Source organism: Ovis canadensis, chromosome 14 (assembly GCF_042477335.2).
Source record: "Ovis canadensis isolate MfBH-ARS-UI-01 breed Bighorn chromosome 14, ARS-UI_OviCan_v2, whole genome shotgun sequence".
Classification (NCBI taxonomy): domain Eukaryota; kingdom Metazoa; phylum Chordata; class Mammalia; order Artiodactyla; family Bovidae; genus Ovis; species Ovis canadensis.
Window position 1 is genome coordinate 27,416,119 of NC_091258.1, and position 25,673 is coordinate 27,441,791.

The 25,673-nt window shown below is 48.3% G+C and overlaps 1 protein-coding gene across 8 annotated transcripts in view; it reads left to right on the plus strand.

Moving 5' to 3' along the window:
- Positions 1-25,673, plus strand: part of ACSF3 (acyl-CoA synthetase family member 3) — a 43,888-nt gene that overhangs the window by 9,673 nt on the left and 8,542 nt on the right. For all 8 annotated transcript variants that reach the window (XR_011249049.1, XR_011249048.1, XR_011249047.1 and 5 more), the window contains exons 4-7: positions 1,438-1,592; positions 2,436-2,581; positions 6,160-6,272; positions 24,014-24,140. Coding sequence is in view for 1 of the 8 variants with exons in the window: in XM_069552685.1 (XP_069408786.1) it covers positions 1,438-1,592; positions 2,436-2,581; positions 6,160-6,272; positions 24,014-24,140 (541 nt within the window). In the remaining 7 variants the exon portion in view is untranslated. The remainder of the gene's footprint in view (positions 1-1,437; positions 1,593-2,435; positions 2,582-6,159; positions 6,273-24,013; positions 24,141-25,673) is intronic.

The following is a 25,673-nucleotide window of genomic DNA, read 5'->3' on the forward strand; positions in this document are numbered from 1 at the left end:
CAGATCAGTTGGCCGTCATCGTATCGATTGTTTCTGGAATCTCGTCTGCTCCAATGGTCTGTGTATCTGACCTTAAACCAGCGTCACATGCTGTTGAATGTAGCGCTCTGGAGTCAGTTTGGGGGCATTCTTCACTTTCCTCCCTCCATTCCACATTTGTTTTGACTCCTCCGAGTGCTCTACCTTTCTCTGTAAATTGTAGGGTCAGCCTGTTGATTTCTGCAAATCAGAGTGCGCTGGGGTTTGGGGAGAACTGCTGTCTTAGCAACACTGGGTCTTCCCATCCGTGGACGTGGATGCATCTCTACTGACCGAGCACACTGTCTCTCCTGACGTGTCATGCTGTGTCATCTCGTCCTACACGTGGTGACACTCTTCTTTTTCCTCTTCTCTCCTGTATGTATTTCTGTTTGGATCGTTTCCATTGACTTGTGCCTGACTTCTGTCTTTTCTCTGCTGCGTCTAGTCTGTTAGTGTTTGCAGTGAATTCCTAGTTTCACATAATGTACTTTCCAGCTTATAATGGTTCTCTTGTATTTCTACTTCTCTGATGAAATCCTTGATCATCCCCCAATTCATTCCTCTTCTCCAAATTTCTTAACCTATTTAATAATTTCTACTCCTTGCCATAATTTCAACATGTGTATTCTGAGGGTCTGCTCCTGTTGACTTTTCTTCTTTTCATACAGGCTTTATAAAGGGGCGAGGTTGTCTGTAAAAGAACGATACAGTTCTCTCCCTATAGAGGCATGCCTTTCCTGTGGAGTAGCTCGGGTGAGGAGCTAGCTACTAGCATCTGATTAGGAGCCGGGGTAGGGGCTGCCTGTGGGAGCGGCTATCTGTGTAGGGTGTGCTGAACCCCTGTCCCACCCTGACCAGGTGCTGGCGCAGTGGCTCCATGGGAATGAGGGTGAGCACACGCGAGCACTTTGCCAGTGTGAGCTGAAAAACTGGAAGCATCTCTATATTAAAACAAGAAACATCTGTCAAAGAGAGTAAAATACAAAATTGACGTGACTTCTTCGGATACAACAGTACCACCCTCTGCCCCCATCGTGCGTGGTCTGTGCTACACTCCAGCCTGCATGGCCCCTTGCCCAGCTGCATCCACGCTCGTCTGCATGGCTGGAAAAGTCTGAGGTGCCACCTCTCGCCTGATGGTGGATCTGAGGCCAATCCCTGAGCCAGGACCCATCCCCTGCCAAACCCCGCCCCCCCCAATCCTCTTCCACCTCAGACCAGACGCCAGGGTCCCCTGCACAGTGACTCCACAAGGGCCAGGAGCTTCTGTCACCCTGTGAAAGTGAGACCCTCTGGCACTTGAGAAAAGGGGGTCCTCTGTTAAGAGCACTATTCCTGGAACTGAAGGCCCACACACCTGTCTGTGCAGGTGTGTCTTCTAGTCTTTTTGCTGTCTGCGTCCTTTTCTCTTCTTAGGTTTGGGAGAAGTTCTTAAGTTCTGAAGCTCCCCGGATTAATGTATTTATGGCAGTGCCTACCATCTACAGCAAGTTGATGGATTATTATGAAAAGCATTTTACCCAGCCTCATGTCCAGGATTTCATGCGTGCAGTTTGTGAAGAAAAAATCAGGTCAGTGAATATAGTCCACCTTCCCATCTGGAAAGTCCTAAAGATCAATAAATGTAACTCACTTTTAGTGAGTCAGTTCCACTAAGTTTTAGGAAGCACTGTGTTCTTTGTACTTTAAAATGTGTCTCTACGTCTCTCTCAACACACCTGTATTCCCAGCACAGCTGCCTGGGTTCTGCATCCGTGTCTTTGTTCTGTCTCTGGGTCCCTCTGTCCGTCTATCTCTGTCTGCCCACCCGTCTTCCAGTGGAGCCTGAAGGATGAGGGTGAGAATGTCCTATCTGAGCCCACATCTGCAGGCTCTCAGCAGCCTCCCAACCGCCCCCCCCCCCCCGCCCCCGCCTCGCAGATACCCTTCCTAACAGACATGCTAGCTCTTCGGCCCCATCTGTGGCGCGTTTGGTCTCCATGTTGCCACGAGTCTGCAGACCACGGCTCCTCTCCGTTTGTAGTTGCTCGGTTCACCTGGGGGTGCAGGTACGGAAGTGACTAGTTTGGCAGGTCTTTACAGGTCTGATGACATGTGCACCGAGAGCCCGGACAGCCGTGAACTTCACACCCTCTGTGTATATGATTCCTGGTTCTTACGAGGAGCTCAGGAAGGGTTTCCTGGAGAGAGTTCCCAACTGCCCGAGATGAATATCTGATCTGGGCCTTCTGCTCCCGTTTAACCGGTCTCTGCTCCTCTTCTGTAAGATGCTTGGTGGAACTGGTGCCCTCTGTGAGGGTGCCACCCTCCCACGAGGCACTGCTTTGGGGCCCCCAGGACAAGGATGGCATGCACTGTGCTGAAGCAGCCGTATGCTCCTGAGAGACTGAGATGCTTGTGGTTATGCTGGGCAGGTTGATGGTCTCGGGCTCTGCTGCGCTGCCCCTGCCAGTGCTGGAGAAATGGAAGGGCATCACCGGCCACACTCTGCTGGAGAGGTACGGGATGACGGAGATTGGCATGGCCCTGTCCAACCCCCTGACCGCAGCTCGCCTGCCAGGTATGAGCAGCACCCGCCATCTGTGTCCTCCCTCTGCTCTGGGTCCTTGGGTGGACCAGTCTACAGGCGATGCTGCCCTGCTGGGTTAGGGGAGCCTTCCCAGGTGACCCTGGATTCCACGTGACCCGGAAGCCATGTGCTTGGGTAGAGCACCCCCAGGCTGAGTGCTGCATCCTCCAGACCAGGTCACCTGTGGCCCAGAGCCTCCCATCCAGGTGCCCTGAGCCACACAAGGGCAATGGCAACAGAGGAGATGGTGGGTGTGGGGGGCAAGGGAGGAAGGGCCCCCACCTGTGCTTGGTGACCTGCATGCCTCTGGATGGCCTGCTGCTCTGGGAGGCCTCCTGCCCTTTGGTCTTCCTGTCCCTCCTTCTCTAGGGCATTCCACACAAACAGCCTTCAGATCTCGGATCCCTGAGAGGGAACCTTAGGGCAGAGTCCGAAGCCTGAGACGTGAGCCTGTTTTGTTCTGGGCTCTTTTCCAGCCCTCTTGGCCTGTCTCCTCCAATTTGTCCAAAACACAGGAGGAGTCTCAGAAATAAATCTAAGGTGATTCTGTGCCTGTACTTCTGTCTGTCCATTCACTTGTCTTACATGGACAGTAAAAGGCACCCTTCTTGGGGGGTGGTCTGTGAGTTCTCAGTATGTCCACCATCACTGTCAGGTAGACGACTCTGAGTCACCTCAAGAGCCTCCCCACTTTGTGGTCAGCACCTCCCCCCTGGCCAGCGAGCAGGTCCCTGGTTGCACTCTCTGTAGCTGTGCATCTCCTGGACCGTCACACAGACTCAGCCTCTGGACCTGCCTTTGGGGTCTGTCTTCTCTCACGTGGTAGGACGAGTCTGAGACACATCCTGTGCCAAGCATCATCTATGGTGTTTATGGGCTGCCTTTTGCTAACCTGTCCACCACTGATGGATACTGGATTATGTCCAGTCTTGGACAGTTACTAGTCAGGCTGTTGTGAAGGTTTGTGTGCAGGCTGCTGTGTGAACATGTCCTTACATCTTATGGGCAGATGCCTCAGAATGCAACTGCTAGGTCACAAGGTGGGTGTGAACTGTGCACAGAACAGTCCCGAAGCAGACAGATGCTTCGACAGATGAGGACCCTGAGGCTTGAGCAGGTGTTCATGCTCTGTTGCCACCAAAGACAGCCGGGTCTGGGGTAAGAGAGGGGCCAAGAGGTGGGCAGGGAATCTCCGGTCAAGACCAAGAGCAAGCTCAGGCTGGGAGCTGGGACCAGGGCCAGGATAGGATTCAGCAGCACAGGGCCACTCGGGCGTCTGCAGGAAGGTTTGGGGCACGCTTGGGGTAGAGGCAAAGGCCAGGGACAGAGGGACCTGCGCCAGCGCCCTCCTAGGGTGAGGTTCCGGGGGTGACCTGGACACGCACTGACGGGAGGCTGCCAGCACTTACTGGGCCCGGCCAAACAGGCACCCCAGGACCCAGTGCAGCACGGCCTCCAGCCCCAGAAGCCAGGAGGGGACATAAGACAAAGTTACCCGGACACAGCTAACACCCATTTTAAAGGGAAGCAGAAGGATGACGTGACCCTGACCACAGCCAGCATGCTCCTTGGTGGACACGACCATGCAGTGTGGGAGGGGCTACGTCACAAGGCAAAGAACAGGGCTACGCCTCCATGTTGTGGGAGGGGCCGCATCCCCGCTCTGTGGGAGGGGTCATGCCCCTCTCTGTGGGCGGGGCTGTGTCAGGCAGTGCGGGAGAGGTCACGTTCCATGTTGTGGGTGGGGCCGTGTCAAAACAGTGTGGGAGGAGTCACGTCCCATAGGATGAGAGGGGTTGTATCACGCACTGTGGGCGGGGCCACATCAGTGCAGCGTGGGAGGGCTTTGTCACACGAAAGGGAAAGGGCTGCATCACACACTGTGGGCAGGCCGGTCATGTTCACGGCATGTGGGAGGGGCCACATCAACATCGTGTGGGACAGGTTTCTTTCTGGGCTGACAGAAAGTTCTGGAACTAGATAGGGGTGCTGCTTGCACAACATCGTGAATGTGCTAAGTGCCACTAGTTCTATGCCTTATACTAAATAACTGCATCATATATAGATTTTGCTTCAGTTTTAAAACCTTTAGGAGCAAAAGAGGAGGAGGCCCCTAAAACCTTAAAAGACAGGCGGAAATGAACAAGACGTCACCATCTAGCAAACTGAGACCCGGTCACAGACTCTCCCAAGAGTGTGGATCCCAGAATACTGAGCAGCTCGTTGACTTTGCCTACTGGGTTTCCTGGGGGTTTTTCAGTTCAGTTCAATCACTCAATCGTGTCCGACTATTTGTGACCCCATGGACTGCAGCACGCCAGGCTGCCCTGTCCATCACCAACTCCTGGAGTCCACCCAAACCCGTGTCCATTGAGTCAGTAATGCCATCCAACCTCATCATCTATCGTCCCCTTCTCCTCCCGCCTTCAATCTTTCCCAGGATCAGGTCTTGGCATCAGGTGGCCAAAGTATTGGAGTTTCATCTTCAACATCAGTCCTTCCAATGAACACCCAGGACTGATCTCCTTTAGGATGGACTGGTTGGATCTCCTTGCAGTCCACGGGAGTCTCAAGAGTCTTCTCCAACACCGCAGTTCAAAAGCATCAATTGTCCTGCGCTCAGCTTTCTTTATAGTCCAACTCTCACATGACTCCATACATGGTCATGACTCCATACATGACCACTGGAAAAACCATAGCCTTGACTAGATGGACCTTTGTTGACAAAGTAATGTCTCTGCTTTTCAATATGCTGTCTAGGTTGGTCATAACTTTCCTTCCAAGGAGTAAGCATCTTTTAATTTCATGACTGCAGTTACCATCTGCAATGATTTTGGAGCCCAGAAAAATAGTCTGACACTGTTTCCACTGATTCCCCATCTATTTGCCATGAAGTGGGTTTTTATCCTGTGACAAATGTTAAAATAAAGGGCCTGAAACCTTGAAGTGAAGGCTCAGACACCAGGCCTCTGGCCCTGGAGGCTCTGTCCCGCCTCAGTTGTTCATTACAGTGTCGTCGCGGCCACCACCTGCCCTCGCTTTTGCAAGTTCAAAAGTTGATTGTAACTGTGGAGGAATGCACTGAGCAAACTACAGGGATCTAATAAGTGAGCCAGGATGCTAGCTGCATCACTCCTGCTGTGAGGATGCCCACTGCCCCCGCCCCACACCTGTTCCACTCTTGCTCCTCACCAGAGACAAATTACAGTCACTTAGGCCCTGACTACCCAGACAGGTGCTCAGTGAGGCAGACGTACCCTGTATCCAGCTCTGGGTGCTGGGCGACCACCAAGGTGACCTGAAGACCTTCTGGGGCATTTGGAGCCCCAGCTGCTGCTCTGTGGTTCTACCTAAGGCTCTGCTCTTGGCTGCTGGTGCTTTGCCCCTCGGTGTGCACCTGACCCTAGGTGGGATCCTCCTGTCTGTGCACGAGACGGTCCACGGGTCTCCCCCCACCCCACCCCAGTGTGCCCACATGACGTCAGGCAGCTCCCAGCACCTCCGCATGCGGGCACTCTCCAGAATCCTACTGACCACCTCTGTTACTTGTGCCTTCCCGCCCCTTGCAGGCTCTGTGGGGACCCCGCTGCCCGGCGTCGAGGTGCGCATTGTGTCAGAAAACCCACAGAAGGACGGCTCCCCCTACATTATCCATGCAGAGGGAAATGAGGAGGACACCAAGGTGAGTCTATTCGCACTGGTGGCACGTGGGCATTGCACGGCCATTACCACCCAGCAGGCCAGGGGCAGAGGCAAAGTCCCTGCTGCACGGGGCAGCCCCTGGACCACAGCAGTGCTGGTGGGCCTTGACTCCAGGCACTGCTGGTGTTTAGGGCGCTGCCCGCCATGCAGACAGTGCAGAGCAGAGTGAAGCCAGGTTTCTCCCCAGCTCCTTCCTCTGAGCCATGTTGAGGGGGGTCAGGAGGACCTCAGCTAGGACAGCCTGAGCTGATGGTGAGACTGGCCCCCCAGCCTAACAGTCACCCCTTTGGAAAAAATTCATTGGAAACGGAGATTCCTGCTTGGGAAGCCACTGTCTGCTGTCTGTGTTGTTCTAAGATCCGGAGGTGAAGGGAAGCAAGGACTGTGGTCTCGTTTCAGTGAGGACTGTCACAGCTACAGGCCTGCTGGTCACCAGTGATCAGGATCACAGAAGAGGTCGGGATTGATGGGAAGTGGAATTTTTAAGAGATTGTTTTATGTACAGCAGCTCTTTATACTGTGGACTTCTGTTAAAGCTGAAAGTACCAGGGGTTCCTCATTTCAGCATTTTTTTTCTTCCTGCCCATACTCTAGCGTCACTCCCCGTGCCCCCCACCCCACCCCTCACCTGTGCCTGGAGGGGCCCAGGCATCCCTGCCCTTGTGGACCTCAATCTCATCATGGGAGATGGCAGCATCCAGGAGATGGTTGTTGAATGTCTGAGATCGAGCACGTTGGGGGAACTTGGGTGGTTTTTACTGTGATTTTATGAAAAATGACATCAATGCTGTGGCCTGGGCATGGGTTGGAAAAAAATTTTCGAGCAAGAGGCAGAATGAGAGGAGAATGGAGTTTATTAGGATGGGAGACAGTGAGCTGAGACCTTTCGTGGGCTAGTAGCCAGTGTTTACAACCTCAAAACAAAGGTCCTGCTGAAAGAGTGGCATTAGGTGATTGGTTAGGGTGCTATAAGGTGGGTATTTTTAGCTAATGTGAGGTCAGGGAGCTGCTGGTTTAGATCCTGGGGGCTCATGGCAATGGTTGCTATGGGACTCGGTTGTTCTGGAGATGACCTTGGTATAGGACTCCACAATCAAGAAGTATGTGTTCCTTTAACGCAAGAACCTCTCACCTGGGTTGCTTTTGCTGGGCTCGTGCCCTCTAGGCCTCTCCTCCCAGGCGTAACGGGCCTCTAGACCAGCCTTGTTCACGTCCACAGTGTGTGGGCAGCTTTCAGGGTGGCCTAGAGCTCCCCGGCCCTGGTCATCACTCCCTGACCATGCTCTGCCTGGGCTCTAGCGTCAGCCCAGCTGGTTCAGGGCCGACAGCCACACTCACATCCCAGGATCCTTTTCTGGCTCTTGGCCTGTTCCCTGAGGTCCCCTCTGCCTCCTCATGGACTCCTGCCCACACCCAAGTCACCTGCCCCAGCATCGAGCCCTCCCTGCAGTATCAGGGCAGCTTCCCCCCGCACCCTTCTCCCCGCACCCCGCCTCGGACGCTCAGCCCACCCCCCATTTTTGGTGTTTTTCCAGGGACCCCGCACTGGAGGAGGTCTCCCCAGCAGAGGAACTGTGTGGGTAGCTGGGCCCATAGGCACCAGCAGCACAGACAGCATGGGGGCCCTTGCACCACCCTCCTCCAGGTGCCTGAACACCTTTCTGCGAGATATCTCAAGACCTGATGGAGAGAAGGCGGGGTGGGGAGCAGGTCCCTTCTCAGTCACAGCCAAGCCTAATGACTTTGTCCCTGTGGGGCGAGCAGCCCACCCCCTCCGCCAGCTCCTGCTCCAGCCTGTAGGGCCCTCCTCACTGAAACATGCTCAGAATAGGAGGCTCCAAAGCGGCAGCCCGGGCCCTGAGCACCTTGATAGTCAGAGAAGGAAGCGAGTGGTCCACAGAAGTGGGGGCTCCAGGGCCCTGGGGACAGCAGAGGTGAGGAAGCTTGGGACTTGGAGCTCTAAGTGGCGTGCTCGGAGCGTTTCCAGTTCAGTCGAAGGGCCCGTGGGAATGCAGCTGTCTGGATGGCTCACCAACAGGTCTTTTGCCCCCTCTGCCACGCATCCCTCCCCCATGCTTGTGCTCACGAGAGGGGTGGCAGCGCCCCCATTCCGAGGCTGGGTGGGACTTGGGGTACTTCTCACTGCCCTGCCCCTGTAGGGACCCTGTAGAGAGAATAAAGTGAGTCTCCACGCAGGGGCAAAACCTGCATGGAGCCTACGCCCAGCTTTCCATGCTTAGTGGGACAAAGCGGCCATGGTGAGGCCCAGAGGCATGGCACCCGGGCTCAGGCCTTGCTGGGGGGAGCTGGACGCAGGTACTGTGCACTGCTGATGGCGGTAGAGGAGGACACGGGCTCCTAGGTGCGCATCTGGTTTGAACACGTTGCTGAAAAGTACTGGTTATGTCCCTGACCCGGGACTCGCAGCAAAACCCTCCAGCTCTCATCTGATGGCTGCCCGCACTCCACACAGTCCAGACAGGAGGGACTGTAATGTTCGGAAGTCAGGGGACCTACTGGTGTTGTGGTTCAGGGGTTTTGTTAATACCTAATTGAAAATCACTTCAAACTTATAGGAAAGTTGCAAAAATACTTGAGTCAGGAAAGCCCACTGGCCTGTGCCCAGTGCACCTGTCCTTCCCCACGCATGCGGGCTCACCCTCCTGACGGTGGGCCCAGGCGGGCGTCCACTCCTGCCGGTCCTTGGCTCACTGCCTGCACACCCCACCACCCCACCTCCGTGCAGTGACACCATGTGACAACTTCCTCCCCTGCAGGCTCATCAGGGGTCTTATTTTTTCCATATGGAGATCTAGTTGTTCATATGCTATTTGCTGAGAAGACAACTCTTTCTTGTTTGTAAAGTATATACCTGTGGATCACAATAAACTGTGGAAAATTCTGAAAGAGATGGGAATACCAGACCACCTGCCTGCCTCTTGAGAAACCTATATGCAGGTCAGGAAGCAACAGTTAGAACTGGACATGGAACAACAGACTGGTTCCAAATAGGAAAAGGAGTACGTCAAGGCTGTGTATTGTCACCCTGCTTATTTAACTTATATGCAGAGTACATCATGAGAAACGCTGGGCTGGAAGAAGCACAAGCTGGAATCAAGATTGCCGGGAGAAATATCAATAACCTCAGATATGCAGATGACACCACCCTTATGGCAGAAAGTAAAGAGAAACTAAAAAGCCTCTTGATGAAAGTGAAAGAGGAGAGTGAAAAAGTTGGCTTAAAGCTCAACATTCAGGAAACAGAGATCATGGCATCTGGTCCCATCACGTCATAGGAAATAGATGGGGAAACACTGGAAACAGTGTTTATTTTGGGGGGGGTCCAAAATCACTGCAGCCATGAAATTAAAAGATGCTTACTCCTTGGAAGAAAAGTTATGACCAACCTAGATAGAATATTTAAAAGCAGAGACGTTACTTTGCCAACAAAGGTCCATCTAGTCAAGGCTATCGTTTTTCCTGTGGTCATGTATGGATGTGAGAGTTGGACTGTGAAGAAAGCTGAGCGCAGGAGAATTGATGCTTTTGAACTGTGGTGTTGGAGAAGACTCTTGAAACTCCCTTGGACTGCAAGGAGATCCAACCAGTCCATTCTAAAGGAGATGAGTCCTGGGATTTCTTTGGAGGGAATGATGCTGAAGCTGAAACTCCAGTACTTTGGCTACCTCATGTGAAGAGTTGACTCATTGGAAAAGACCCTGATGCTTGGAGGGATTGGGGGCAGGAGGAGAAGGGGATGACAGAGGATGAGATGGCTGGATGGCATCACTGACTCGATGGACATGAGTCTGAATGAACTCCGGGAGTTGGTGATGGACAGGGAGGCCTGGCATGCTGCGATTCATGGGGTCGCAGAGTCAGACACGGCTGAGCGACTGAACTGAACTTATATACCTATTTGAATATATGTGTTGTTGTTTAGTTGCTCAGTCCTGTCTGATTCTTTTGCACCCCAAGGGTAGCCTGCCAGGCTCCTCTGTCCATCTCCTCTGGGATTTCCCAGGCAAGAATACTAGAGTGGGCTGCCATTTCCTTCTCTAGCAGATCTTCAACACCCAGGGACCGAACCCACGACTACTGCATTGCAGATGAATTCTTTACTGCTGAGACTCCAGATATATTTTCTTCCATTGATATGTGTATCTGTTCTTCTGCAGTACCACAGTCTTGACCACTGTGACTTTATAGTAAATCTCAAAATTGTAGTGTTAATCTAGCAACTTTATTCTTATTCAAAGTTTTTTTTTGCTGTTCTAGTTCTTTTGCTTGCCCATACCATTTTAGAAATAGTTTGCCTATATCTACAAAAAATTCTTTTGGGAGCTTGGTGAAAATTGCATTCAACTATATATCAGTTTGGGGAGAGTTGACATCTCTACTCTAAGGATTCTTTTAATCTGTAAATGTGGTACACCTCCCCATTTACTTAGTTCTGCTTTGGCAGGGGTTGTGTGAGTGCGATCTTCAGCATGCTGCTGCTGTACATGTTCTGTTAGATTCATACCTGAATATTTCCTCCTTTCTCCATCCCTTACTCCTTTTTCTCTTTTTCAGTGATTGTAAGTGCAGAATTTTTTTTTGGTTTTTGTTTCTAATTATTTATCCCTAGTATATAGAAATAGGATTGATTCAAGCTATTCACTTTGTATCTTGGTAAATTCATTTTTTAACTTTCAGTTCAGTCGCTCAGTTGTGTCTGACTCTTTGCAACCCCATGGACTGCACCACGCCAGGCCTCCCTGTCCATCACCAACTCCTGGAGTTCACTCAAACTCATGTCCATTGAGTTGGTGATGCCATCCAACCATCTCATCCTCTGTCCTCCCCTTTTCCTCCCACCTTCAATCTTTCCCAGCATCAGGGTCTTTTTCAACTGAGTCAGTTCTTCGCATCAGGTGGCCAAAGTATTGGCGTTTCAGCTTCAGCATCAGTCCTTCCAATGAATATTCAGGACTGGTCTCCTTTAGGATGGACTGATTGGATCTCCTTGCAGTCCAAGGGAGTCTCAGGAGTCTTCTCCAACACCACAGTTCAAAAGCATCAATTCTTTGGCACTCAGCTTTCTTTATGGTCTAACTCTCACATCCATACATGACCACTGGAAAAACCATAGCTTTGCCTAGACAGTCCTTTGTTGGCAAAGTAATGTCTCTACTTTTTAATATGCTGTCTTGGTTGGTCATAGCTTTTCTTCCAAGGAGCAAGCGTCTTTTAATTTCATGGCTACAGTCACCATCTGCAGTGATTTGGGAGCCCCCCAAAATAAAGTCTGTCACTGTTTCCATTGTTTCCCCATCTATTTGCCACGAAGTGATGGAACCAGATGCCATCATCTTAGTTTTCTGAATGCTGAGCTTTAAGACAACTTTTTCACTCTCTTCTTTCACTTTCATCAAGAGGCTCTTTGGTTCTTCTTCTCTTTCTGCCATAAGGGTGGTGTCATCTGCATATCTGAGGTTATTGATATTTCTCCTGGCAGTCTTGATTCCAGCTTGTGGTTCATCCAATCCAGTATTTCTCAGGATGTACTCTGCATATAAGTTAAATAAGCAGTGTGACAATATACAGCCTTTATGTACTCCTTTCCCGATTAGGAACCAGTCTGTTGTTCCATATCCAGTTCCAACTCTTGCCTCTTGACCTGCATACAGCTTTCTCAGGATACAGGTCAGGTGCTCTGGTATTCCCATCTCTTTAAGAATTTTCCACAATTTGTTGTGATCCACACAAGGCAAAGGCTTTGGCATAGTCAATAAAGCAGAAATAGATGTTTTTCTGGAAATCTCTTGCTTTTTTGATGATCCAACAGATGTTGGCAATTTAATCTCTGGTTCCTCTGCCTTTTCTAAATCCAGCTTGAACATCTGGAAGTTCATGGTTCATGTATTGTTGAAGCCTGGCTTGGAGAATTTTGAGGACTACTTTCCTAGTTGTGAGATGAGTGCAATTTTGCAGTAGTTTGAGCATTCTTTGGCATTGCCTTTCTTTGGGATTGGAATGAAAACGGACCTTTTCCAGTCCTGTGGCCACTGCTGAGTTTTCCAAATTTGCTGGCATATTGAGTGCAGCACTTTCACAGCATCGTCTTTCAGGATTTGAAATAGCTCCACTGGAATTCTATCACCTCCACTAGCTTTGTTCATAGTGATGCTTTCTAAGGCCCACTTGACTTCACATTCCAGGATGTCTGGCTCTGGGTGAGTGATCACACCATTGTGATTATCTGGGTCACAAAGATCTTTTTTGTATAGTTCTATGTATTCTTGCCACCTCTTCTTAATATCTTCTGCTTCTATTAGGTCCATACCATTTCTGTCCTTTATTGAGCCCATCCCTGCTTGAAATATTCCCTTAGTATCTCTAATTTTCTTGAAGAGATCTCTAGTCTTTCCCATTCTATTGTTTTCCTCTATTTCTTTGATTGATCACTTAGGAAGACTTTCTTATCTCTCCTTGCTAGTCTTGTGAACTCTGCATTCAATTGGGTATATCTTTTCTTTTCTCCTTTGCCTTTTGCTTCTCTCCTCAGACAACCATTTTGCCTTTTTACATTTCTTTTTCTTGGGGATAGTCTTGATCACTGCCTCCTGTACAATGTCATGAACCTCCGTCCATAGTTCATCAGGTACTCTGTCAGTCAGATCTAACCGCCTGAATCTATTTCTCACTTCCACTATATAATTGAAAGGAATTTGATTTAGGTCATACCTGAATGGTCTAGTGATTTTCCCTACTTTCTTCAATTTAAGTCTGAATTTGGCAATAAGGAGTTCATGATCTGAGCCACAGTCAGATTATATTCTTTGGCTGCAAAGAATACAATCAGTCTGATTTTGGTGTTGCGGATCTGGTGATGTCCATGTGAACTCTTCTCTGGTGTTGTTGGAAGAGGGTATTTGCTATGACCACTGCGTTCTCTTGGCAAAACTCTATTAACCTTTGCCCTCCTTCATTCTGTACTCCAAGGCCAAAAATGCTTGTTACTCCAGGTATTTCTTGACTTCCTACTTTTTGGCTTTAGGACTTTTTAAAAATTATTTTTCCTTGAGATTTTCTACATACGCAGTTGCAAATAGAACAAATTTATTTCTTCTTTTCCAATCTGTATCCCTCAATTCTTTTTCTTGACTTATTGCCCTGACTAGGATTTCCTGTATGATGTCAAATAGGAGTAGTGAGAGTGAATGTCCTTTACCTATTTCTGATCTTATAGGGAAGGTATTTGCTCTTTCACTGGTAAGCATGACAGTAGCTAGACTTTTTGTAGATCCCATTCCGTTTTTGATATGCTGAGAGTTTTTTCTCATGAATGGATATTTTCAAATATCTTTTCTGTGTTAATTTCTTCTTCCTTATTTGGCCGCTAATATGATGGGTTATGGCCTACCCTAGTGGTTCAGACAGTAAAGAATCTGCCTGCAATGCAGAAAACCCGAGTTCAATCCCTGAGTTGGGAAGATCCCCTTGAGAAGCGAATGGCAGCCCATGCCAGTATTCTTGCCTGGAGAATCCCTTGGACAGAGGAACCTGGCAGGCTGCAGTCCATGGGGTCGGACACAACTGAGCAACTAACTCACATGGTGATTGCACTGAATGATTTTTCTTTTTTTAACATTTACTTATTCGTTTGGCTGTATTGGGTCTGAGTTGTGGCACTCGGAATCTTGGTTGCCTCATGCGACAGTCTCTCACTGTGCTGCGCGGGCTCTCTGGCTACAGCCCCATGAACTGTAGCCCACATGTGGCACCTTAGTTCCCCAACCAGGGATCAAACCCTTGTCCCTTGCATTGCACAGTGGATTCTTAACCACTGGACTACCAGAGAAGTCCCTGCATGATTTTTCTAATATTGAACCAGCCCTGCATTTCCAGGACACACCCCACTTAGTTATGGTATATCATTCTTTCTATATAGTATTGGATTTGCTTTACTGATATTTGTTGAGGATTTTGGCATCTGTATTCATGAGGGATTTTAGTCTGTAGTTTTCTTGTACTTTTTTCTGTGTTGTATATGAAGGTAATGCTAGCATCATAAAATTATTTGGGAGGTGTTCCCTCTTTTATTTTCTAGGGAGGATTGCATGTAATTGGTGTTATGTATTTTATAGAATTTCTACCTATCCGTCAGGCCTAGTGGTTTCTATTTTTTATTTTTGGAAGGTTTTAACTATGAATTTAGTTTCTCTAATAGTTATAGACGACTCAGATCATCTCTTACATTTGGGGTGAGTTTTGGTAGATTGTGGTTTTTGAAAAATTGAATACTTTATGCATAAAGTTTTTCACAGTATTCCTTTATTGACCTTTTAATGTCTGCTTAGTATAAAGTGATATCCTTCTCACAACACATATTGATAATTTGTCTCTTCTATTAATTTTTTTCTTTGTTATTCTTGCTAGAATTTTATCCATTTTTAAAATGTTTTTTTAAAAAAATTCACTTCAGGATTCCTTGATTTTTCTCTATTTCTTTTCTCTTTGCAATTTTAATTGGTTTCAGTTTTTATCTATATTGTTTCTTCTGCTTGCTTTTGACTTACTTTTCTCTTTTTCTATTTTCTTAAGGTAAAACTTTAGGTTATCGATTTGAGACTCCTTTTTTTCTAATATATGCATTTAATGATATGAACTTCCCTCTAAACGTTGCTTTAGCTTTGATGGTCTAGTTGCTAAGTCAGGTTTCCTTCTCCAAGAGATCTTCTCAACCCAGGGATCGAACCCATGACTGCTGCATTGCAGTTGAATACCACTGAGCCACCAGGGAAGCCTTACTTCTGAAATTTTGATACATTGTATTTTAATTTTCATTATATTCAAAATATTTTCTAATTTCCCTTAAAACTTTTTCTTTGACTGATGGATAAGTTAGAAGTATGTTGTTTATTTTCCAAGTTTTAAAATTGTTTCTTTTATTGATTTCTAATTTAATTCCCCTGCAGTCAGAAATGGAGAAGGAAATGGCAACCCACTCCAGTACTCTTGCCTGGAAAATCCCATGGACAGAGGAGCCTGGTAGGCTACAGTCCCTGGAGTCATGAAGAGTCGGACACGACTGAGTGACTTCACTTTCACTTTTCACTTTCATGCATTGGAGAAGGAAGTGGCAACCCATTCCAGTGTTCTTGCCTGGAGAATCCCAGGGATGGAGGGGCCTGGTCGGCTGCCGTCTATGGGGTCGCACAGAGTCGGACACGACTGAAGCGACTTAGTGGCACCCGCAGCAGCAGTCAGAAAACATACTCGGTATTATTTCAGTTTTTATAAATTTGTTGAGATGTGTTTTATGACTCAGAATGTGGTCTTTCTTGGTGACTGTTCTGGTACACTTGAACAGTGTGTATTGTGCTGATTTGGTTGGCGTGTAAATGTCCCTTAGATGAAAATGGTTGATGATGGTGTTCAGGTCTCTCTGATATCTGTGCTGGTGAAGAGGAACTAAAGAGCCTCTTGATGAGGGTGAAAGAGGGGAGTATAAAGGCTGGCTTAAAACTCAACATTCAAAAACTGAGGTCGTGGCATCTGATCCCATCACTTCATGGCAAATATAAGGGGGAAAAGTGGAAGCAGTGACAGATTTTCTTTCCTTGGGCTCCAAAATCACTGCAGATGGTGATTGCAGCCATGAAATTCAAAGACGCTTGCTCCTTGGAAGGAAAGCTGTGACAAACCTAGACAGGGTATTATAAAGCAGAGACATCACTTTGCTGACAAAGGTCCATTTAGTCAAAGCTATGGTTTTTCCAGCAGTCACGTGTGGATGTGAGAGGTGGGCCATAAAGAAGGCTGAGCACTGAAGAATTGATGCTTTCAAATTGTGGTGCTGGAGAAGACTCTTGAGAGTCCCTTGGACTGTAAGAAGATCAAACCAGTCAATCCAAAGGGAAATCAATCCTGAGGATTCACTGGAAGGACTAATGCTAAAGCTAAAGCTCCAATGCTTTGGCCACATGATGCAAAGAGTCGAATTATTGGAAAAGACCCTGATGCTGGGAAAGATTGAAGGCAAAAGGAGAAGGGGGCAGCAGAAGATGAGATGGTTAGATATTATCACTGACTTAATGGACATGAATTAGAGCAAACTCCAGGAGATAGTGGAGGACAGAGGAGCCTGGCCTTCTACAATCCATGGGGTTGCAAGAGTTGGACACAACTTGGTGACTGAACAACTGTGAAGCTGCTGGTAACATTCTGCTGTTAAATTTATTTTGTTTGTATTAATATAGACGCTTCCTGATCTATGGCTTGGTTTCTTCTGACTGGTGTTTGCATGGCATATATTGTTCTATCCCTTTGCTCCTAACCTGCCATGCAACTGTATTTGAAGTGAGTTTCCGATAGATGGCACATGTGTGTGTTAGTCGCTCAGTCATGTCTGACTCTTTGCGACCCCATAGACTGTAACCCGCCAGGCTCCTTTGTCCATGGAATTCTCTAGGCAAGAATACTGGAGTGGGTTGCCATGCCCTCTTCCAGGAGATCTTCCCGACCCAGGGACTGAACCAGATTCTCCTGCATTGCAGGCAGACTCTTTACCTTCTGAGCCACCAGGGAAGCCGTGTAGATAGCACATAGTTGGATCATGTATGTCTTTTAATCTAATTTGAAGTTTGTCTTCTAATTGTTATATTTAGACCACCATGTACATTTAATGTGACTGTTGATATGTTTGAATTTAAGCCTCTCATTTGTTATTTGCTTACTGTTCTGGCCCTCAGTTTCTCATTGCTTGGCTTTCCTGCAACTGCCCTGTTTGGGGTCAATTTTTTTAGTCTTCCATTTTAATTTGCCTGGTGAGTTTTTGAACATACATCTTACAGTTTTTAGTAATTGGTCTAAGGACTACAAAATACATGGTTCACTGCTTGAGATCTACTTAAACTCAACATTGTGACACTTCCAGCAGGACACAGAACTCCTACTACTGCCAAAGAAAAGGTAATCATTGCTCGTGTGAAGTGCTGAGGCTGACAAGGACCCAAATGATGGGCATAGGGACCCCTCGTGGGATAGGCAGAAGGCAGAGAGACTGGGCTCAGCCCTGAAAAGAGCATCAGCAAGAGGGGGTGACAGCCAAGGAGCCGTGGGGGTCACTGGATGGAAGTTTACCAAGATGAAACCTCATGGGTCAGGGGGATCCTGGCTAAACAGGATCCTAACAGGATTTGTACTGAAGGCCAGCTGGATGGGTGGTCAGCCATCACCAGCGAGGTGGCAGGGGATGAGGCACTGGACAGATAGGAGGGTAAGCAGATATCCGAGTGGAGGGGCGTCTCACTAAACTGACTTAGCTGAGTTCTTGCTAAAACTGGCTTTCTTAGGAAGTACACTTTAGCTCAGTTGGTAAAGAATCTGCCTGCAATGCAGGAGACTGCGATTTGATTCCTGGGTTGGGAAGATCTACTGGAAAAGGGTGAGGCTACCCACTCCAGTATTCTTGGGCTTCCCTTGTGGTTCAGCTAGTAAAGAATCCACCTGCAGTGCAGGAGACCTGGGTTTGATCCCTGGATTGGGAAGATCCCCTGGAGAAGGGAAAGGCTACCCACTCCAGTATTCTGGCCTGGAGAATTCCATGGACTGTATGGGGTTGCAAAGAGTCGGACACGACTGAGCGGCTTTCACTTTCACACTGATGGGCCTAGGAGAGGTTTAGGAGGCTGACCGCTGTTGAATGGAGCAGAGGGTCTTTGTCATTCGCTTGGGTCACTGTGCCTTCTCCCTTTTAGGTTGTCGTTGTCATACATAATGGTGCCGTGTATGGCAAGCTTCCTTAGTGGTACAATTTTTGCTTTCAGTGGTCAAAAATTCACAAGGAAAAGAGTCAGTTTTGTTCAGCCAAATATTTACCAATTCTGTTGCTTTTCCTTTACTTCTGATCTTCCAGGTTCATTCTGACTGAGGAATTTTGTAGTAACTTTTTTAGGTCAGATCTGCTGATGAAAGATTCTTTTATTTCTTTCTTCATCTAAGACTGTCTTTACTTTATCTTCATTCTTGAAAGTTAGTTTCACTGGATTTGGAATTCTGGGTTGTCAATTATTTCAATGCCTAAAACATGTTATTCTGTTTTGTTTTGTTTTGTTTTTTCTGGTCTCCACTGTTTCTGCAGAGAAGTAATTAGTTGTTTGAATGCCTCAAAGTTATACCCTGATGTCAAGAGTTTTGTCTTTCTTTTTAGTTTTCAGTGACTGGATTATGATATGTCTTGGCTTGTATTTCTTTGAGCTTATTTGGGGCTCATGGAGCTTCTTGAGTCTTGAATCTTGAGCCTCTTGAATACATTTCTATATTTCACCAAACTTAAGGGATTTTAAGCCAAATTTTATCAAATATCTTTGTGTCCCTAGCTTTTCCTCTTCTGGGAATCCGATATCATGACTGTTAGCTATTGTGATACTGGTCTTGGCTTCTCATTACTGGTTTATTTTTTCCAGTAGTTTTTTCTCCTGTTCAGGTTCAGTAATATCTATTGCTGTTTCTTCAGGTTCTACGATTCTTTCAGTTTTGCTACTGAGCCCATTCAGTGTTAGTGTTAGTCACTTCAGTTCAGTCGCTCAGTCGTGTCCAACTCTTTGCGACCCCATGAATCACAGCACCCAGGCCTCCCTGTCCATCACCAACTCCCAGAGTTCACTCAAACTCATGTCCATCGAGTCGGTGATGCCATCCATCCAGCCATCTCATCCTCTGTCATCCCCTCCTCTTCCTGCCCCCAATCCCTCCCAGCATCAGGGTCTTTTCCAGTGAGTCAACTCTTCACATGAGGTGGCCAAAGTACTGGAGTTTCAGCTTTAGCATCAGTCCTTCCAATGGACACCCAGGACTGATCTCCTTTAGGATGGACTGGTTGGATCTCCTTGCAGTCCACGGGAGTCTCAAGAGTCTTCTCCAACACCACAGTTCAAAAGCATCAATTCTTCAGTGCTCAGCTTTCTTCACAGTCCAGCTCTCACATCCATACATGACCACTGGAAAAACCATAGCCTTGACTAGATGGACATTTGTTGGCAAAGTAATATCTCTGCTTTTCAATATACTATCTAGGTTGGTCATAACTTTCCTTCTAAGGAGTAAGCATCTTTTAATTTCATGGCTACAATCACCATCTGCAGTGATTTTGGAGCCCCAAAACAAAGTCTGATGCTGTTTCTGCTGTTTCCCCATCTATTTCCTATGAAGTGATGGGACCAGATGCCATGATCTTCGCTTCCTGAATGTTGAGCTTTAAGCCAACTTTTTCACTCTCCTCTTTCACTTTCATCAAGAGGCTTTTTAGTTCCTCTTCACTTTCTGCCATAAGGGTGGTGTCATCTGCATATCTGAGGTTATTGATATTTCTCCCGGCAATCTTGATTCCAGCTTGTGCTTCTTCCAGCCCAGCGTTTCTCATGATGTACTCTGCATATAAGTTAAATAAGCAGGGTGATAATATACAGCCTTGATGTACTCCTTTTCCTACTTGGAACCAGTCTGTTGTTCCATGTCCAGTTCTAACTGTTGCTTCCTGACCTGCATATAGGTTTCTCAAAGGGCAGGTCAGGTGGTCTGATATTCCCATCTCTCTCAGAATTTTCTACAGTTTATTGTGATCCACATAGTCAGAGGCTTTGGCATAGTCAATAAAGCAGAAATAGATGTTTTTCTGGAACTCTTGTGCTTTTTCTATGATCCATTGGATGTTGGCAATTTGATCTCTGGTTCCTCTGCCTTTTCTAAAACCAGCTTGAACATCTGAAAGTTCATGGTTGATGTAGTGCTGAAGCCTGGCTTGGAAAATTTTGAGCATTACTTTGCTAGCGTGTGAGATGAGTGCAATTGTGTGGTAGTTTGAGCATTCTTTGGCATTGCCTTTCTTTGGGATTGGAATGAAAACAGACCTTTTCCAGTCCTGTGGCCACTGCTGAGTTTTCCAAATTTGCTGGCATATTGAGTGCAGCACTTTCACAGCATCATCTTTCAGGATTTGAAATAGCTCCACTGGAATTCTATCACCTCCACTAGCTCTGTTTGTAGTGATGCTTTCTAAGGCCCACTTGACTTCACATTCCAGGATGTCTAGCTCTAGGTGAGTGATCACACCATCATGATTATCTGTGTCGTGAAGCTCTTTTTTATACAGTTCTGTGTATTCTTGCCACCTCTTCTTATATCTTCTACTTCTGTTAGGTCCATACCATTTCTGTCCTTTATCAAGCCCACCTTTGCATGAAATGTTCCCTTAGTATCTCTAATTTTCTTGAAGAGATCTCTAGTCTTTCCCATTCTGTTGTTTGGCTCTATTTCTGTGCATTGATCACTGAGGAAGGCTTTCTTATCTCTCCTTGCTATTCTTTAGAACTCTGCATTCAGATGCTTATATCTTTCCTTTTCTCCTTTGCTTTTTGCTTCTCTTCTTTTCACAGCTATTTGTAAGGCCTCCTCAGACAGCCATTTTGCTTTTTTGCATTTCTTTTCCATGAGGATGGTCTTGATCCCTGTATCCTGTACAGTGTCATGAACCTCTGTCCATAGTTCATCAGGCACTCTGTCTATCTGATCTAGTCCCTTAAATCTGTTTCTCACTTCCACTGTATAATCATAAAGGATTTGATTTAGGTCATACCTGAATGGTCTAATGATTTTCCCCACTTTCTTCAATTTGAGTCTGAATTTGGTAATAAGGAGTTCATGACCTGAGCCACAGTCAGCTCCTGGTCTTGTTTTTGTTGACTGTATAGAGCTTCTCCATCTTTGGCTACAAAGAATATAATCAATCTGATTTCAGTGTTGACCATCTGGTGATGTCCATGTGTAGAGTCTTCTCTTGTGTTGTTGGAAGAGAGTATTTGTTATGACCAGTGCGTTCTCTTGGCAAAACTCTATTAGCCTTTGTCCTGCTTCATTCCGTACTCCAAGACCAAGTTTGCCTGTTACTCCAGGTGTTTCTTTACTTCCTACTTTCGCATTCCAGTCCCCTATAATGAAAAGGACATCTTTTGGTGTGTTAGTTCTAAAAGGTCTTGTAGGTCTTCATAGAACCATTCAACTTCAGCTTCTTCAACATTACTGGTTGGGGCGTAGGTTTAATTACCGTGATATTGAATGGTTTGCCTTGGAAACGAACAGAGATCATTCTGTTGTTTTTGAGACTGCATCCAAGTACTGCATTTCGGACTCTTTTGTTGACCATGATGGCTACTCCATTTCTTCTATGGGATTCCTGCCCACAGTAGTAGATATAATGGTCATCTGAGTTAAATTCACCCATTCCAGTCCATTTTAGTTCGCTGATTTCTAGAATGTCGACGTTCACTCTTGCCATCTCCTGTTTGACCACTTCCAATTTGCTTTGATTCATGGACCTGACATTCCAGGTTCCTGTGCAATGCTGCTCTTTACAGCATCGGACGTTGCTTCTATCACCAGTCACATCCACAACTGGGTATTGTTTTTGCTTTTGCTCCATCCCTTCATTCTTTCTGGATTTATTTCTCCACTGACCTCCAGTAGCATATTGGGCACCTACCGACCCGGGGAGTTCCTCTTTCAGTATCCTGTCATTTTGCTTTTTCATACTGTTCATGGGTTCTCAAGGCAAGAATACTGAAGTGGTTTGCCATTCCCTTCTGCAGTGGACCACATTCTGTCAGACCTCTCCACCATGACCCTCCTGTCTTGGGTGGCCCCATACAGCATGGCTTAGTTTCATTGAGTTAGACAAGGCTGTGGTCCGTGTGATCAGATTGGCTAGTTTTCTGTGAGTGTGGTTTCAGTGTGTCTGCCCTGTGATGCCCTGTCGCAACACCTACCATCTTACTTGGGTTTCTCTTACCTTGGACGTGGGTATCTCTTCATGGCTGCTCCAGCAAAGCGCAGCTGCTGCTCCTTACCTTGGACGAAGGGTACCTCCTCACGGCCGCTCCTCCTGACCTTGGACGTGGAATAGCTCCTCTCAGCCCTCCCACCTCTCCTTGGATGTGGGGTTGCTCCTCTCAGCCACCTCCCCTGACCTCAGGCCTGTGGTAGCTCCTCTCGGCCGCCATTAGTCACTTAGTTGTGTCCAACTCTTTGAGATCCCATGACTGTAGCCCACCAGGCTTCTCTGTCTGTGGGATTTCCCAGGCAAGAATACTAGAGTGGGTTGCCATTTCCTTCTCCAAGGGATCTTCCCAACCCAGGGATTGAACCCCGGTCTCTGACACTGCAGGCAGCTTCTTTGCCATCTGAGCCACCAGGGAGCCCATTCAGTAAGTTTTCCTTGTTTCTGTTGTTGTAGTTTTAGTTCTAAAATTTCCATTTGGTTCTGCCCTGTGTCTTTTATTTCTCTGCTGAAACTGTGTATTCCCACGTATTTGCAGTGTTTGCCCTTACCTGTTGGAGCATGTTGATAACTTGTGCTTTAGCGTCTGTCTTAGGCGCACCCAGCACCTCTGCCATCTGGTGCTGTCCCATACTGATGCCCTTTTCTCATAAGAGTTGGTACTTTCTTGGCATTTCACGTGCTGAGTTAACTTTGTATTGTGTCCTAGACACTCTGAGTGTTGTGTCATGAGACTCTGGATCTTGTTCACGTCCAATGGAGGGGTCGGTATTTTTCTGTTACTGTTATTTAGTTGGTCTAAGTCTGCAACCTGCCATCTCTAAGGTCAGTTTCCATGTCAGTTTCATTTTCACGGCCTCTGCTTTACTGTGCATACCTGCCCTGCAGACATGGCACCCCATGGTCAGGCTGACGTTAGCAGTGCAGCAGATGAAAGATGGCAGTGGGAAAAATGGTGAAATTCAAATAAAGTCTGTGGTGTAACTGAAAAAACAAACACCTCCTCTGAGCAGACGGGGTGGCAGAAGCCCTGCTGGCCTGGAACATGCAGCCCAGTCCCCCTGGGTGACATCACTCCTGCGTGGGAGCCAGGCGGTGGGGAGGGTCCCCTCGCTGTCCACCCACTGTGTCGGTCCCAGGGGCATTCAGCTTTCCATCCAGGCCTCAGACAACTCAGACTATTTTACAGCACATTTCCAAGGGTGTCTTTTCTTTAAAATAGGGGGATGTTCTCCCCACCGAAAAGTTCATCCCAGGTGGGAGCTGATGAGCTGAGCGGGGTTTTCCTGGGGCACTTGGTCTCATGGGTCATAGTTACATTGTTGGCAGCTGAGCCATGAGCGCAAAGCCAGCGAGGCTTTACTGAACGTGGTTCCACCTTTGCTCTGTCCTTTTCCGGCATCACAGACCCCAACTCCATGTCTTAGAACACTCAGCCCCCTTCCACCCTCACCCTGCCCACAGCAGGAAGACTCTAGGGTCCCTGCTTATGACCACCTGGCTCTCCCAGGCACCCAGCTTCTCCCCCTGTAACCCCCGTGGGCCCCCTTCCTGCCCTGCACAGCTGCCAACCCCAGGCTCTTCCTAGGAGCCATGGCAGATGTGGGCAGCTGCCCACTTCTCCCATGTCTGAGGTCGGTCTAAGAGACACCCTGAAGACAGTTTCACAGGAGCATGGCCCTCAGAAGTGGACAGACAGGCCAATCATGCTGGGCTGTGAGCTCTAGGACAGGGTGGGCACAGAGGCCTCGGGCAGCGTTTCTGAGGGGGGCATGAAAGCTAGTTGGTGCTTCCCATCAAAGCATCTAATCTCAGGAGAGTGTGTGGGCCTCGGGAGGAGCTGGGGTAGAGACCAGCCTGAAGGGGTGAACTCTGACACCTACCTTTCTCTCTTACCACAGGTGACCCCAGGGTTCGAGGAGAAGGAGGGTGAACTCCTGGTCAGGGGGCCCTCCGTGTTCCGAGAATACTGGGACAAGCCGGAGGAAACGAAAGCCGCCTTCACCTCAGATGGCTGGTTCAAAACAGGTAGGCGGGTGGGTCCAGAGGGGACGAAGGGAAGTCAGTACCACTGCAGCAGGACACCCCCAGAATCCTCCCTGGAGAGGGGAAGAGGGCACTTTGCATCTCCTGTCTTTAAAGCTGCACCCCTGACACTGTACCCTAGTCCCCCGCAGCCTCTGGAAAGAAGATCCTAAGACTGTGGGCCTCGGGCCAGCTTCCCCCAGCCCTGAAGCCAGACTCTGGCCCTGTCCCTTGCCCGGCCGCCCTGCACGTGGTGATCTGTCTGTCCCTCAAGGTCAGGATTCCCCTCCCGAGGGACCGCTGCTCTCCACATCAGAGACCCTCCCTGCCTTCCCATCCCCACTCCCCCTGCTTCGTAACCCCTTCCCCACCCCCCCAGAAGGAGTTTGCTTGCGGTTTGGTTTGGTCCCCTGAAGTCTGCTCCCTGTCACCTGCCTGCACAGTGTGTAGCCAGAGCCTGGGGCCCTGTGCAAGGGCAGGCAGGGGTTGCCCGATGTCCACGCACCCAGAGACTGCTCTGAGGTGCCTCACCCCTGCCGCCGTCCTCCATGCCCGTCTCCTTGGTCCCAGTGGTCCCGTTGAGTGTGAGGCCGATTCAGCAGATACTGGGAGTGTTTGAGTTTGTAGCTGCATGGGATTTACTGGTGTGTGCTCGCACAGGACACTCCCAGCAGTTCCTGACATCCAGGAGAGGTGCTCCGGGCATTTGCCCTTTGCTTGTTGCCTGTCTGAATTTCTAAAACTTGCATGCTGAGCACGCATTATGTCACAATTATCTTAATAATCTTAAAGCAATATTTTCCCAAAAGAAAGGCCTGCTCCTCTGTTATCGTGAGACAGCCTCCTAATTAGAAACACATCTCTTGGAAGCTCCTCTGTGGGCAGCAGAGCTGAGGAGAGAGTGATGCACAGCCGTGAGGGCACACTGGTGCGTCTAGGGGTGGGAGAGGCGGTGGGTGTGCCCTTGGCCTGGTGACCCCCTGGGAACCACTCCTGGCCGAGGCACACACGTGAGTCTTCATGGGCTCAGGCAGCGTGGGTTCTCAGGGTAGAATTCACTCTCCAGTCTGCCACCATCATGGGCCTCAGGTCACCGGGTGACAGAGCAGGGCCATGTGCATACCCCCCAGCAGTCCTGGGGTGCTGGGGCCCTGTCAGGTGGGGCTCAAGGGAGAGGGGGCAGATGAGAGTTCCCTGGAGCAGAGCAGAGGCCTGCTCCGGGGGCCCTGGCTGGTGCCGGCAGAGGGCTCAGTGGTTGGGCCCCAGGGCCGGGACAGCTGTTCATGCATTCCAGCTTCCCTTTGTAAACGTTGAATTCATACAGGCCAGCCTGGTGGCAACAAGATTACTGCTGCCCTTGAAAGGCAGGGTTTAAGAAATACAACTTTAGGCTCATCCTGCTTTTGTGTGTCCCTCCTGGAGCCCTCTGAGCATCCTGACTTGGAAATCTGACTTCTTTGTGGCCATCTTCCTTTATTTTTAAACTCAGCTAAAGCTGCAGTCTTTTTCTTTAAAAGCACGGGAACCAAAGCCCTG